This window comes from Ostrinia furnacalis, unplaced genomic scaffold (assembly GCF_004193835.3).
Source record: "Ostrinia furnacalis isolate ACB-3 unplaced genomic scaffold, ASM419383v2 OfSCF2036, whole genome shotgun sequence".
In the NCBI taxonomy this organism is placed as follows: Eukaryota; Metazoa; Arthropoda; class Insecta; order Lepidoptera; family Crambidae; genus Ostrinia; species Ostrinia furnacalis.
The window spans coordinates 1-14,634 of record NW_021132275.1 but is presented as its reverse complement, the minus strand read 5'-3'; the positions used below and the strand labels follow the sequence as shown (position 1 = coordinate 14,634).

The following is a 14,634-nucleotide window of genomic DNA, read 5'->3' as shown; positions in this document are numbered from 1 at the left end:
GTTTAGTTGTTAACATTCAAACGGTCGCTAGCGATAACTATTGTAAATCATTGACCTTAACTCGAATGCGCTCGCGCATTACGTCCCAGCCTTTACTACACAAGGCGTGAATCAGCGAATGTTGGGTGGGTTTATTGACGTAACAGCTATACATTTAATTTTCGACTTTGTACTGTTAAATTGGAGTTAATATAGGCATAATATTTTCGACGATCGCGACCGTACAACTAAATCATAAAAAAAACTGTATTTGTATAAAATAGACTATTAAATTGTACTTACAAATCGTAAATATTTAACGACAAAGTAAAATAGGTACTATAGCCTGACCAGGAACATAAAAACCCTGGCATAGAGGCGCTTCAATTGCATTTGATAGTGCAACACTGAGTACAGTCGTACATGTGTTAAATTAATAAGCTAAATTTATGTATCAGGATTCAGGATTACGGGCTAATTTGATATTTTCATAAATTAACGAAAAATATTATTAAAGGTAACCTGGTTTAAATAAATTAAATGAAACCATCAATGGAGCTAGTAGGATTTATTTTATTATTCATCAATAATCAAATTCAGAACTTGAATATTCAACTGCAATGTCTGCTCATGAACGCTTCAAACTCGGTACTTCTTTCCCAATTCCATAAAATTCAAAACTTAGAAAGTGACAAAAAACTTTAAAATAGGTAGTTGAAACAGACTACAGCTAATTTTCATAGTGGACTGTACTATACGATAAACATGTCAGTCAATTTGACAACCTTTGTCGCAAACATTATTCAATGAAAATATTGTCCGAACCCTTATTCGGACTGATTCGATTTTCGAAAGTTGACTAGTCTAGTCTACTAATAGACCTACTATCGCATTCGAAGCACCTTAACTCGTCACTACATGCAACGAGACAATTGGCCAACTATCCGGCCGCCGGATATCCGGCTATCCGGCCTAGCAGCTGGCCGGATATCCGGTATCCGGCCAAACAACTATCCGTTTCATCTCTAATCTACAGCTTGACCGCCAATAAAAACCCAACCAGTGAAGGTCAAGTCTGTCCCGGGGGAAAGTTAAACTGTCATTGGACCCGCAACGCCCGCAATCTAGGTGANGCCCTCGTCGGGCAGCGCGCGGCAGTGCATGAGCCCGGTCAGGAGCTTCGCTGCCACTTGACGCACCTGGTGATTAAAAAGAGTGGATCAATGAGGGTTTTCGCGAATGAAAAATCCGCCAGACGGCAATACGTAGACGCGAGGTCCAAATGCTGCATGATTGGTTTTTTTTGACATGACATTGACAGATATGTCAAAATCCACCAATCACGCAGCAGTCAGACCCCACATCCACGTCCCGCCATCTAGCGGATCTTTCATACGCGAAAACCCTCATTGGTGATTATGAAGAGTTCTCGCGGTGTAGACCGAGGGTGAAGAAGGCAGTGGAGCTTGCTCATTATCGACATAGAGATATGGTGCAGTATAATTTAGAAAATATCCGAAGGCGTTCTGGCATTTCGTCAAAACAAAAAGAAATTATGACAACACTTAAAAATCAACTAACACTGTCCGTTTTCTCGAGTGCGATGTCTGCATGAGTATTAGAAATAAATAGACGACTGGAAATACCGAAATCGCCGTCATGTTTCATGCTAAAGTCCGGTCGCCGAGCACGTAGAATATTTTTTTTTATGTGACAGGATCACAGGAGGCAAACGAGCAGACGGATCACCTGATGGTAAGTGACGTCCAATTTCGTCCAATGACCCCAAGCTACCCATCCTTATCGCTCGCGCGTATATTGCGGTCGCGACTGTGCGACGGGCGGCCGCAGTGATTGTGCGAGCGCAACAGTAATATAATTACGCGCGAGCGATAAGGATGGGTAGCTTGGGGTCATTGAACGAAATTCTATCTGCTCAGCGACCGGGCTTTACATACGAATACACTGTGAACAAATAAATGTAATACAACAGTCAGCAGGACGTCGTTTGGTCACTGACTGCTTCGAAGTCCCTGCGAATTGGTCAATAACTAAATGCTCTATCTAAAACACATACCTCGAGGCGTGGATCCCTCATGAGTCGCAGCGTGAACTCCTCAGCCAGCACGGCGCGCTCGGGCCGCGCGCACAGTAACGGCAGCGCGTAGAACAGCAGCGGCTGCGCGAACTCCACGCTCGCCAGCCGCGCCCACCACGAGCGACCTGCGTGAAACGATCGTGAGCTTCGGCACTATTGGATAAGTGACATATATTATAGTTGTTGCAATTCACGAAGGCGAGTGAGCTTTACATGTGTGGTGGCTCGCTGCTGTTCGTTTTTCAAGTTTTGATAGACATTACACTATCGCTATGTGCATGTACACGTACACACACAAGTAGAGCTCACTCGTCTTCTTGAGTTGCAAGAACTATAAGGAACGGACTTTTTCTATTCAGATTGTTATCATAACGAACGCTATTTAAATTCGGTGTACACGTCAATAGGTGCAAGATACCAATTACTTCGACGATTAATCAGCATGAGCGGTGCCGGATAGGAGTGACGCTTAAGTTTATACAAAGCACCACAGTCTCAGTGATTCCGGCGGGCCCTCGGCGGCGGCGTGCAGGCTAGCGAGGGAGCTACCTTGCGCGAGGCGAGCTAGGTGCTCCAGCGCGGCGTCCACGGCTCGCGGGTCGTGGTAGGCGAGCGCCAGGCTGGCCAGGAAGCCGGTGGCGGCGCGCGGCAGCTCGTCGTGCGGCTGCGGCGAGCCCTTGGCGGCGGCGTGCAGGCTAGCGAGCGAGGTACCTTGCGCGAGGCGAGCTAGGTGCTCCAGCGCGGCGTCCACGGCTCGCGGGTCGTGGTAGGCGAGCGCCAGGCTGGCCAGGAAGCCGGTGGCGGCGCGCGGCAGCTCGTCGTGCGGCTGCGGCGAGCCCTTGGCGGCGGCGGCGCAGGCCACGCCCACTAGAGCCTGTTGCGGGTGCACGCTGCCGTTCACGCCGCGGACCGTCACGCCCGTGCAGCCGCGTAGCACTAGAATAAGTAGAGATGTCACGCACGGAACACATCGGATGGAGTGATAAGAAACATTGCAAAATGCTGTACCCAAGATTCAATTTCAAGCTCTTAACTCAGTCAATGCCTGAGATATGGGAGCGGCACGGGTCAAACGTCAGCGAGACTTCAGATTTCCTTTAGATTTATATGCTCAGTCACGTCATAATATGTCAATGTTATCCCTCCTGTGCCTCTCCCATATCTCAAGCTGAGTTAAGCGCTAAATCTATACAACATCATAGGAATTTTGCAACTTCTCTAGTGTTAATTTCTCAGCGAATTCAATATGCAAAAAATAAAATACATTTTCACGTCTAAAATCATCGATAACATTTTATCACAGCAACGTGGATCCTATCCATATTTATTTATTATTATTATTCCCACCTGTGGTGAGCAAGTTGACTGCGTCAGCATGGGCCTCGGGCCCGGGCGCGGTGGCGTCGCCGGCTAACCGCAGTGCATTGTCGAGTCGCGCGCCGAGCTGTTTGTCGAGTCTTTCGCCACGCGGCGCGTTCTCGGCTTCAGATGCCTCGCCGCCTCCTTCGGCCGCCTGGGAGAGAAAGTGAGTTAGAAGATGGTTACAGGCTCTGAAGTAATTCAGGCTGCAAAGTAACAAACGTTTAATTCCGGTTTTTTGTATGTAGTTGCTTGGTGAAGTGATTGCCAAATTAAAATTGTCACGAATGGTAATTTGTCTGGGGAGGTAGGACGCCTAATTCTATAGACTGTCGACTACAAGAAAAAGCAGTTATTGGATGAAGACAGCGGAAGATCGTGCTTTGTCGAGTCCTTTGGGAAGTGCCATTTTCATACCCAATTCGTGTCAATATGTAACAGTTTCCTGCGGCGTGTCATCCTCGATGAGGTTGGCCGAGGAGTGAAGTTGGCTTAGCTTAGTTAGACTGATAGATGATGGTTTAAATTGTTAAAGTTGCCATATACCGGGACGTGCTCACTTGGGGAGATTTGTGTGCTGGTGTCAAAGGGACTAACTATTAGTATAGTTACCTGTGGCGCGTCATCAGCAATGTGGTTGTCGGGCGACAGGCGCGCCACGTCGACGGCCAGCGGCGCCGGCGCAGTTTAAAGCTAGCTTTAGTGGAGTGAAAACAATTGAAAAGCATTGCGTGGTCTTCTCAAGTGACATAACGACCGCTCGTTACCTGCGGCGCGTCATCAGCGATTGGGTTGTCGGGCGACAGGCGCGCCACGTCGACGGCCAGCGCCGCCACGTGCGCGGGCAGCGGCGCCACGTGCGCGGGCAGCGGCGCAGTAGGTCAATGACCTCAAGACTGGCAGTGGGAGGCTGACGTTATTCGTGTCGAACGTCTCTGGCGCCGCCAGCGTACTTTAGCTAGAGCATTGGTGGAGTGAAAACAATTGAAGATCGTTGTGTGGCTTCCCCAAGTGATACAACGATCTCCCGCTGTTTTGACTAATTATGTTGCTGTCGCGCTCGCACACTCACTGCGGGCGCCCGTCGCACAGTCGCGATAGCAACATAATTACGCGCGAGCGATAGGAATGGGTAGCTTGGGGTCATTGGACGGGATTCTACGTGCTCACGGACCAGGCTTTAGTCAGTTACCTGCGGCGCGTCATCGGCGATGGGGTGGTCGGGCGACAGGCGCGCCACGTGGACGGCCAGCGGCGCCGCGTGCGCGGGCAGCGGCGCGGGCTCGGGCGCGGGCACGGCCGCGGGCACCTCGCGCGGGACGCTCTCGCCCGCACCCATTGACGCCGTTGACTTTAAACACAGCCTGATAGACTACGTGGTAGTGTTCTAGCTACTTAATAGACCGACGTCCACATAAGAAGGTAGCTGGCAGTGAATCGATGAAGAGCGCAGGAGATCGTGTTTTGTTGCATCACTTGGGGAAGCTTGTGTGCTCTCATCCGCAATAGGCTTGTCTCGTCGACAGCCAGCGGCGCCGGCGCAGTTTAAAGCTGGCATTGGTGAGGTGAAATAGTGGAAGAACATTGCGTGGCAATGATCTCCCGCTGTTATAACTAGCATAGTTACTTGCGGCGCGTCATCAGCAATAGGGTTGTCCTTGTCTGGCGACAGGCGCGCCACTTACGCGGGCAGGTCAATGACCTAAGTGTACAGCTGGCAGTGGGAGGCTGACGTCATTCGTGTCAAACGGTGGCGCCGGCGCATTGGTGGGGTAAAAACAATTGAAGACACTTCAACACTATCTGTCGCTGTAAACTGGTATTAGATAATTACCTGTGGCGCGTTATCCGCAAGCAATAGGGTTGTCAGGCGACAGGCGCGCTACGTCAACGTCTAGCGGCGCCGGCGCACTTTAAAGCTAGGTGGGGTGAAAACAGTTGAAAATCATTGCGTGGCCTCCCCAAGTGATGCAACGATCTCCCGCTGTTTTGACTAATTATGTTGCTGTCGCGCTCGCACACTCACTGCGGGCGCCCGTCGCACAGTCGCGACAGCAACATAATTACGCGCGAGCGATAGGAATGGGTAGCTTGGGGTCATTGGACGGGATTCTACGTGCTCACGGACCAGGCTTTAGTCAGTTACCTGCGGCGCGTCATCGGCGATGGGGTGGTCGGGCGACAGGCGCGCCACGTGGACGGCCAGCGGCGCCGCGTGCGCGGGCAGCGGCGCGGGCTCGGGCGCGGGCACGGCCGCGGGCACCTCGCGCGGGACGCTCTCGCCCGCACCCATGGACGCCGTTAGTTTTACCACTAGAGGGAAAAATGTTTATGTAGTTATTGCGACATAAATCAAGTCTTCCACCTAGTAGTAGGCCTGCCCACGCTACGTCTTCCAGCCCGTGGTCGCCACTCGAGAACTTTCCTGCCCCAACGGCCATCGTCTCTACGAGCTATTTAATGTGCCCCGCCCACTGCCACTTGATTTTAGCAATTCTGCGAGCTATGTCGGTTACATTGGTTCTCCTGCGGATCTCCTCATTTCTGATTCGATCACGCAGGGACTCGTTGGCACAGGCTGGAAGACGTAGCGTGGGCAGGCCTCCTACTAGGTGGACCGACGATCTGGTAAAGGTCGCGGGAAGAGCCTGGATGCGGGCAGCGCAGGACCGTTCATTGTGGAAAACCTTGGGGGAGGCTTTGTCCAGCAGTGAACGTCGTTTGGCTGAAACGACGAAATCAAGTCTATTAAGTTCCTATCTAGGCTTAGGTTGCCCAAAACAGATTTGGCGGCGCAATGTAGCAGACAAGGCGAAGAAAATCGACAAGAGTTGGAGCGAGATCAAACGCGAAGCTCAAGACCGAACACTATGGAGGACTGTTGTGAACACCCTCTGCCCTATCTAGGGGACATACGACATTAAGTCAAGTAGGCTTAGGTTGTAATCAATAATTTGTACCGATAAACTTTGGCTATCCTTACACACAAAACTTTCAAATGCACCAATAATTTTAAGATCATGTTTCTCAATTTTTTTTAAGATGACCAAAACATATTAGCGTGAATTTCACATCAAAATAAGTTGCTACTTGTAATGTAATGTCGTATCATTCTTAGTTTGCTACTAGAGAGAGTCAGTTTGAGAAAAGGATTTAAAGGATAATATTTTCTACTCTACTCCTTTCACATTAAAGTCGATCATCGTAAAATCTTTACTTAAGCTATATTATTATCTTACCAATGTCGCCGTTCTCGTCATAAAGCGCGGTAAGCCGTGGCGGCACCGTGTCTAAGAAGTCTTGCAGCCGCGGCGAAGGGCCAGACTCCCCTCCAGGAAACACTAACTCGTTGTCGAATATTGTCATTAGTGTGCTGAAAGATATAGCCAGATTAATAAGTAATCAAGAAGCAATGGACTAGGTTTTGATACTATTGTTAGCGCTAAACCGAGTAAAGTCCGGTCGACGAGCAGATAGAATTTCGTCCAATGAGGGTTTTCGCGAATGAAAAATCCGCCAGATGGCAATACGTAGACGCGAGTCCAAATGCTGCATGATTGGTTATTTTTGACATGACATTGACAGATATGTCAAAATCCACCAATCACGCAGCAGTCAGACCCCACATCCACGTCCCGCCATCTAGCGGATCTTTCATTCGCGAAAACCCTCATTCGAAAGACGAAATTCTATGTGCTCGGCGACCGGACTTTAGATGCGGTAGCGGAACGATGGGGGTGTTTTTGTGTTACGTCATACGCCAATGAGACTTTAGATGAACTTCTGACGTGCTAGGTACAGTCAGTGTCAAATAGATAGTTTGTGACACCCAAAGTGATCAAAAAGTTGGCAACATAAACTTGTGGAACAAAGATGTGTTGCGAACCCCTATAGATATAGCTTTGAGAATAACGCCCGTATTCACAAACATTATTATGAGGTGGACGCACAGGATCACACACGAACCAATCACAGAGTTCTATTCAACGCTGGGCGTTCAATTTACTGCTTCACTTAAGCAAGCATCGTTTGTGAACACGGGTGTAAAAGTATCGTCTACTGACCTTCCAACAGTCTCCCGCACGTTTTGGTACGGGTGGTGCGTGAAGTTAGCCGCTTCTAATTTTGTGAGTAGTTCAGCTGACAGCGGCGCGGTTCGCCAGCACAGAGATCCTAACGCTCCCTGCGAATGACATGAAAAGGTCAATGATTGTTAAAGTTGATTCCTTTTAATCCTTCAAGGCCCGCGAATCTAGACACAATAGATAATCAATTGTTATGACATTAATGAATGCCGTCTGGGACTCAAGCGGTTAAGAAAAGTTTGGCGAGTATGACTAAAACAGAATTAAATGAGGTGATGGCCGCTGGGGCAGGAAAGTTCTCGAAGGGCGACCACAGGCCGGAAGACGTGGTGTGGCCTCCCACTAGGTAGACCGATGATCTGGTGAAGGTCGTAGGAGGTGTTTGGATATCAATCTAAACACTGCCTTATAGTAGTTGCAATAGGGGCGATAATGCTGTACCTGCAGCGCGTAAAGGCGCGCGCATACTAGTAGGAAGCATAATGCGTCACTGTCGGGTGGGTCCATGAACGCGCAGATGTCAGCATATCAAGCAAAACACTGGCTAAATGTGCTAGTAATAGCACAGAATAATAATAAGTACTACGTACAGAAGTTTTACTTCGCGAAGGTATTTAAAAAAATGTATGCTCAATGTCATTAACAATATGGTGTAATTTTGCCTGTCTCAAGAGTCAAGCACCATTTTGTTGAAAAACGTCAGTGATCGGCACTGCGCCGAAGCTATAGGGCTGACTTCGGTAAAATGATGTGACGTGAGGTGCCAAACTGCGGAAAATGGCGGATGAAATACATGATATAGCATAAATTATTATGAATAATATTAACTACTTATTTACCTCTCAGTGTCTTGAGGCATCTTAAAAAAGCACATTCTGTGTTTTTATTATTATTTAGGCAGTTAAATACTGCACAGTATTTAGTACATCATTTTCTTTATTTTCTTCCATCATACACAAGAATACGCGTACGTGAGTTCGCTCGTATGTGAGGCCTTGTCGAATAGTATCCTGTAGGTGGGCCATCGTGCGTGTTTTGTTTTCTATGTAAACTCGCGGAGATGAACAGGCCTGGTACTACTTACTATAGTGCAGCGCATAAAGGCGCGCGCACAAGAGAAAGGATGCGTCACTGTCGAGCTGCGCATTTTCGTGCGCGGGCGGCGCGCATAGGTCCATGAACGCTCAGATGTCGGCTTATCATACTGAACAATGCCTTAATGTGCTAGTAATAGAGGCCATATTTCTATACCTGCAGCGCGTAAAGGCGCGCGCACACGAGGAAGGATGCGTCACTGTCGGGCTGCGCATTCTCGTGCGCGGGCGGCGCGCACAGGCCCATGAGAGCCCGCAGCACGACCGCGCTGCGGTTCGGGTCCAGCTTCTCTACGCCCGTGGCCAGCGCCGTGCCCCAGTCTTCCATTGTCTCTGGTATTACTGTTGTGAGGCCTGTGGAAAACATTTTAAAGATATATTTGTGCAAGGGCGCGTGATTAGCAGACTAATAAGGAGTAAAAAATCTGAAAAGGTTTTGTAATAAATACATAATATTTATTCATCATTTAAGTCACAACGACGAGGAGAACCCTCTCTTAATTTACCAGAGGCAAAAGAGAGGATTTGACCTACACTCCTCGGAAAGGCCCGTTTATGTATGTAGCAACCTTTACATGTGTGCATTTGCTAAAGAAGTGTAAACACTGTCATGGTGTCATGTCACTCAACGTAGTCCGTACCTAATGTCGCTTTTTTGACGCTCGCTCAGGCGTCAAATGTGCTAGGACAGGTTCCCTAACTTATTTGAGACACGTCCCCTTTCGACCATACAAAAAATTCCGCGCCCCCCCTCCTCCAGTCAAGATTATTTATTGGTCGTATCGAGCAGTCTGGAATGCATTCTCTCAGCGGTCGCAGGTTTTTTATACCTAAGTTCACAAATGGCTTGCGCCTCCCTTGCGAACTAATGCTAGCGCTTGCAGGTAATAATGAAATTGCAACTTACCTCAAAATACTGGGTTTCTCGCTCAACGTTTCCTTAAGTAAGGCAGGCCAGAGTACATACAGTCAAAATAAAATACTTATCAATTTATCGAATCGACTCGCTCATTCACTGCGGGCGCGCGTCGCACAGTCGTGACAGCAATATAATTACGCGCGAGCGATAAGGATGGGTAGCTTGGGGTTATTGGACAAAATTCTACGTGCTCATGGACCAGGCTCTACTCACCAGTGGTAATAATCTCGACGACCGCCTGGTTCAGAGCCTGCGCGCTCTCGCGAGCCCAGTAGCGCGGGGCCCGCAGCGCGGCCGCCGCCACCTCGGCCGCGAAGCGCTGCGGCGCCTCCTGCGTGTCGGCCGCGCAACGGAGCGCGTGCGTCACGTACTTCTTGGTGACATCCCAGCCGAATTGCGCGAACATCATCTGTGAACAAGTCACAATCATTCTTTCGTTCGTTCGTTTGACAAAAATGAAGCCCATTGCTGGACAAAGGCCTCCCCTAATGATTCCCATAACGACTAACTGTAAATTCTATACAACTCGGATATGATTGATATTATGGTGAATGATTTGATAAAATTCGTAAAATTAAAATTTCCGACTACATTTTACTACGCTCTGACCCAACTAGATAATACGGCTAAACGCGCAGCCAAATATTCGGTAAAACAAGTTTTGAGTAAAATATGCCACGACAATATTATGAGGATGAAATTAATCAATTGGATTTCATATAGGTTTTAGTTCTAGCCCTAGTTCAACAAAAAAATTTACTTGTCTATGTTCGTTTAAAAGTGACAGTAGTGACTGACAATAAGTTTGTATTGGTTTTATTTCTGATCCCAACTAATATTATAAATGCGAAAGTAACTCTGTCTGTCTGTCTGTCTGTCTGTCTGTCTGTTACGCTTTCCCGCTTAAACCTCGCAACCGATTTTGATGAAATTTGGCATAGAGATAGTTTGAGTCCCGGGAAAGAACATAGGATAGTTTTTATCCCGGTTTTTGAAACAGGGACGCGCGCGATAAAGTTTTTCTGTGACAGACAAAATTCCACGCGGGCGAAGCCGCGGGCGGAAAGCTAGTACTAAATAAATGTGTTTTCTTTCTTTCTTCCATAGGCAAAGACACATAAAACTTTTTATTTACTAGTTTTTTTTTATAAATTGAGAAAACAAATCGATACTTACTCTGAACATAGAGAATCGGATCCCGCTAAACTTGTCCCGTCCCTTCTTTTCTTCAATGGTAAGGAACGCCACGAGGCGGTCGATATTCGCGTCGTCCGAGAAAAACTCGTACAAGTACCGTTCACCTTCTTCCATCTCCTCGGGGGTGAGATCGAACGAGAACACTTGGTCTTTCGCGGGAGCCACTACCTGCAGGATTGATAGGTAAAAAGTTAACAGTTATGAAAATTGATATAATTATAATGATATTGTTTCTTTTTTATGTATTAATATTCAAACTTGCATGCTTCTTGATGTAGCAAAACATGTGGACTTATTTTATAGCTGTAACAACTGTATATACCATGTTTTATGCAAATAAACAATTATTCTATTCTATTCTATTCTATAATCTTCAATACGTAGTTACAGCTGACTTCGACACCACACTACTAGTCAATTCAAATACTTTTTTGAGCTGAAACTTGACCATCACTGGTTGGGTTTTTATTGGCGGTCAAGCTGTAGATGCTGGCTACACAGGAGTTGCAGCGGTGGAACCGAGAGGTGGATATTCAAGTCCCAAAAAATATCTTGAGAAGTAGGCGAAATAAAATCACTATCAAGATTAACCACATTGTGTAAATTTATAAAACTGAATGACGTCAACAGTGGGAATAGTCCCGAGCTGTCAAAACTAGATTGTCTGATAGATTTTGTTACAAATGATAGGCATATGACTCAGGCCCCTCTGTCCCACTGGGCACTTTGGGCACGTGCGCAGGGCCCCGCGACCGAGGGGGCCCCCATCTGCTAATAAGACCCTTTTTCAGATGATAAGGGCCTAGGGTTGGCATGTTATTTGGTTGCACGCCAGGCGAAAGTCTCAACGACGGCCTGGTTCAGAGCCTGCGCGCTCTCGCGAGCCCAGTAGCGCGGGGCCCGCAGCGCGGCCGCCGCCACCTCGGCCGCGAAGCGCTGCGGCGCCTCCTGCGTGTCGGCCGCGCAACGGAGCGCACGCGCATCTTTATTATGGCCGTTACATACAAGCGGATAGGCAGTGCTTGTTCCCGAACATTCATGTACAGTACATTTTGATGGCGGCTCGTTTATGTATGTAGCAACCTTTACAGAGTGCATTTGCTAAAGAAGTGTAGCCACTGTCATGGTATCATGTCACTCGACGTAGTCCGTACCTAATACCTTTTTCGACGCTCGCTCAGGCGTCAAATCTGCTAGGACAGGTTCCCTAACTTATTTGAGAGGCGCCCCCTTTCGACCATACAAAAAAATCCGCGTCCCCCCTCCTCCAGTCACGATTATTTATTGGTCGTATCGAGCAGTCTTTACTGCATTCTCTTAGCGGTCGCAGGTTTTTTATACTTAAGTACACATAGCCCGCGCCCCCTTAAAAGGTCTTTGCGCCTCCTTTGGGGGCGCGCCCCCAGTTTGGGAACTAATGCTAGCGCTTGAAGGTAATAATGAAATTGCAACTTACCTCAAAATACTGGGTTTCTCGCTCAACGTTGCCCTAAGTAAGGCAGGCCAGATTATTATTTTTTTCTACTCACCAGTGGTAATAATCTCAACGACGGCCTGGTTCAGAGCCTGCGCGCTCTCGCGAGCCCAGTAGCGCGGGGCCCGCAGCGCGGCCGCCGCCACCTCGGCCGCGAAGCGCTGCGGCGCCTCCTGCGTGTCGGCCGCGCAACGGATCGCACGCGCATCTTTATTATGGCCGTTACATACAAGCGGATTGGCAGTGCTTGTTCCCGAACAATCATGTACTATCGGCAACAGTGTTAACTGCCCATTGCCGGTCATGTCGTCTCGTTCTATCGCAAAGAATCATCATTTGATGTGAGCGAGAGCAAAAACGGAAATGGATAGTTAACACTGTGGCCGTGTGTACATACGAGTTTATTAGACTTTGACACCCAGCTGTGCAGATTAATGCAGGCCCGTCTTTGTATGTAACGACCCTTACAGAGTGCATATTATGCTAAAGTAGAGTGACCCCTGTCATGCTGTCATGTCACTCAACGTAGTCGCTTTTTGAACGTCTACCTAATGTCGCTTTTTTGACGCTCGCTCAGGCGTCAAATGTGCTAGCGCTTGAAGGTAATAATGAATTAGCAACTTACCTCAAAATACTGGGTTTCTCGCTCAACGTTGCCCTAAGTAAGGCAGGCCAAATTATTATTTTTTTCTACTCACCAGTGGTAATAATCTCGACGACGGCCTGGTTCAGAGCCTGCGCGCTCTCGCGAGCCCAGTAGCGCGGGGCCCGCAGCGCGGCCGCCGCCACCTCGGCCGCGAAGCGCTGCGGCGCCTTCTGCGTGTCGGCCGCGCAACGGAGCGCACGCGCCTCTTTATTATGGCCGTTACATACAAGCGGATTGGCAGTGCTTGTTTCTGAACATTCATGTACAGTACATTTTGATGGCGGCTCGTTTATGTATGTGGCAACCTTTACAGAGCGCATTTTCTAAAGAAGTGTAACCACTGTCATGGTGTCATATCACTCAACGTAGTCCGCTCATAATGTCGCTTTTTTGACGCTCGCTCAGGCGTCAAATGTGCTCAGCGGTCGCAGGTTTTTTATACTTAAGTACACAGATGGCCCGCGCCCCCCTATAAAGGTGTTTGCGCCTCCCTTGGGGGGCGCGCCCCCCACTTAGGGAACCAATGCTAGTGCTTGAAGGTAATAATGAAATTGCAACTTACCTCAAAATACTGGGTTTCTCGCTCAACGTTGCCCTAAGCAAAGCAGGCCAGATTACATAGGTACGACCAAATTAAAACACTTTTTTTCTACTCACCAGTGGTAATAATCTCAACGACCGCCTGGTTCAGAGCCTGCGCGCTCTCGCGAGCCCAGTAGCGCGGGGCCCGCAGCGCGGCCGCCGCCACCTCGGCCGCGAAGCGCTGCGGCGCCTCCTGCGTGTCGGCCGCGCAACGGAGCGCACGCGCCTCTTTAATACGGTCGTTACACACACAAGCGGATTGGCAGTGCTTGTTCCCGAACATTCGTGTACAGTACATTTTGACGCCCGGTTATGCCGATTAGGCCCGTTTATGTTTGTAGTAACCTTCACAGAGTGTATTTATTAAAGAACTGTCATGGTGGTCCGTACCTAATGTCACTTTTTTGACGCTCGCTCAGGCGTCAAATGTGCTAGCAGAGTTCTCTAACTTATTTGAGACGCTCCCCGTTTCAACCATACAAAAAATTTCTCCAATCAAGATTATTTATTGGTCGTATCGAGCAGTCTGGAATGCATTCTCTCAGCGGTCGCAGGTTTTTACACTTAAGTACACAGATGGCCCACGCCCCCCTTTAAAAGTCTTTGCGCCTCCCCTGGGGGGCTTTACAGAGTGCATTTGCTAAAGAAGAGTAACCTGTCATGGTGTAATGTCACTCAACGCAGTCCGTAACAATGAAATTGCAACTTACCTCTAAATACTGGGTTTCTCGCTCAACGTTGCCCTAAGCAATGCAAGCCAGATTACATACGACCAAATTTTTTTTTCTACTCACCAGTGGTAATAATCTCAACGACCGCCTGGTTCAGAGCCTGCGCGCTCTCGCGAGCCCAGTAGCGCGGGGCCCGCAGCGCGGCCGCCGCCACCTCGGCCGCGAAGCGCTGCGGCGCCTCCTGCGTGTCGGCCGCGCAACGGAGCGCACGCGCCTCTTTATTACGGCCGTTACATACAAGCGGATTGGCAGTGCTTGTTCCCGAACATTAATGTACAGTACATTTTGATGGTGGCTCGTTTGTGTATGTAGCAACCTTTACAGAGTGCATTTGCTAAAGAAGTGTAGCCACTGACATGGTGTCATGTCACTCGACGTAGTCCGTACCTAATGTCGCTTTTTTGACGCTCGCTCAGGGGTCAAATCTGCTAGGACAGGTTCCCTAACTTATTTGAGACACGTCCCCTTTC

At 48.6% G+C, this 14,634-nt stretch overlaps 2 protein-coding genes across 3 annotated transcripts; both read right to left on the bottom strand.

Annotated features, from left to right (window-relative positions):
- Positions 1 to 1,097: 1,097 nt before the first annotated feature.
- On the bottom strand, positions 1,098 to 4,790 carry LOC114354264 (proteasome activator complex subunit 4-like). Of its 2 annotated transcripts, XM_028306553.1 has the most exons (6): positions 4,629 to 4,790; positions 3,425 to 3,590; positions 2,916 to 3,013; positions 2,627 to 2,753; positions 2,057 to 2,202; positions 1,098 to 1,178 (listed from the first exon to the last, which is right to left on the bottom strand). In XM_028306553.1, exons 1-6 carry the CDS (start codon positions 4,773 to 4,775, stop codon positions 1,104 to 1,106), a joined length of 759 nt encoding a protein of 252 aa, XP_028162354.1. In that variant the 5' UTR covers positions 4,776 to 4,790; the 3' UTR covers positions 1,098 to 1,103. The 2 variants fall into 2 exon arrangements, with proteins under 2 accessions (XP_028162354.1, XP_028162353.1); XM_028306552.1 differs by lacking the exon at positions 2,627 to 2,753 and having other exon boundaries at positions 2,789 to 3,013.
- Positions 4,791 to 5,532: 742 nt separating this feature from the next.
- On the bottom strand, positions 5,533 to 14,418 carry LOC114354261 (uncharacterized; the record flags this gene model as incomplete). Its single annotated transcript, XM_028306549.1, has 11 exons — positions 5,533 to 5,749; positions 6,676 to 6,809; positions 7,501 to 7,619; positions 8,773 to 8,969; positions 9,748 to 9,943; positions 10,711 to 10,899; positions 11,581 to 11,714; positions 12,261 to 12,473; positions 12,904 to 13,101; positions 13,509 to 13,661; positions 14,228 to 14,418. Coding segments are annotated over 11 exons (1,903 nt in total), but the record flags the coding sequence as incomplete, so codon positions are not given.
- Positions 14,419 to 14,634: the final 216 nt, after the last annotated feature.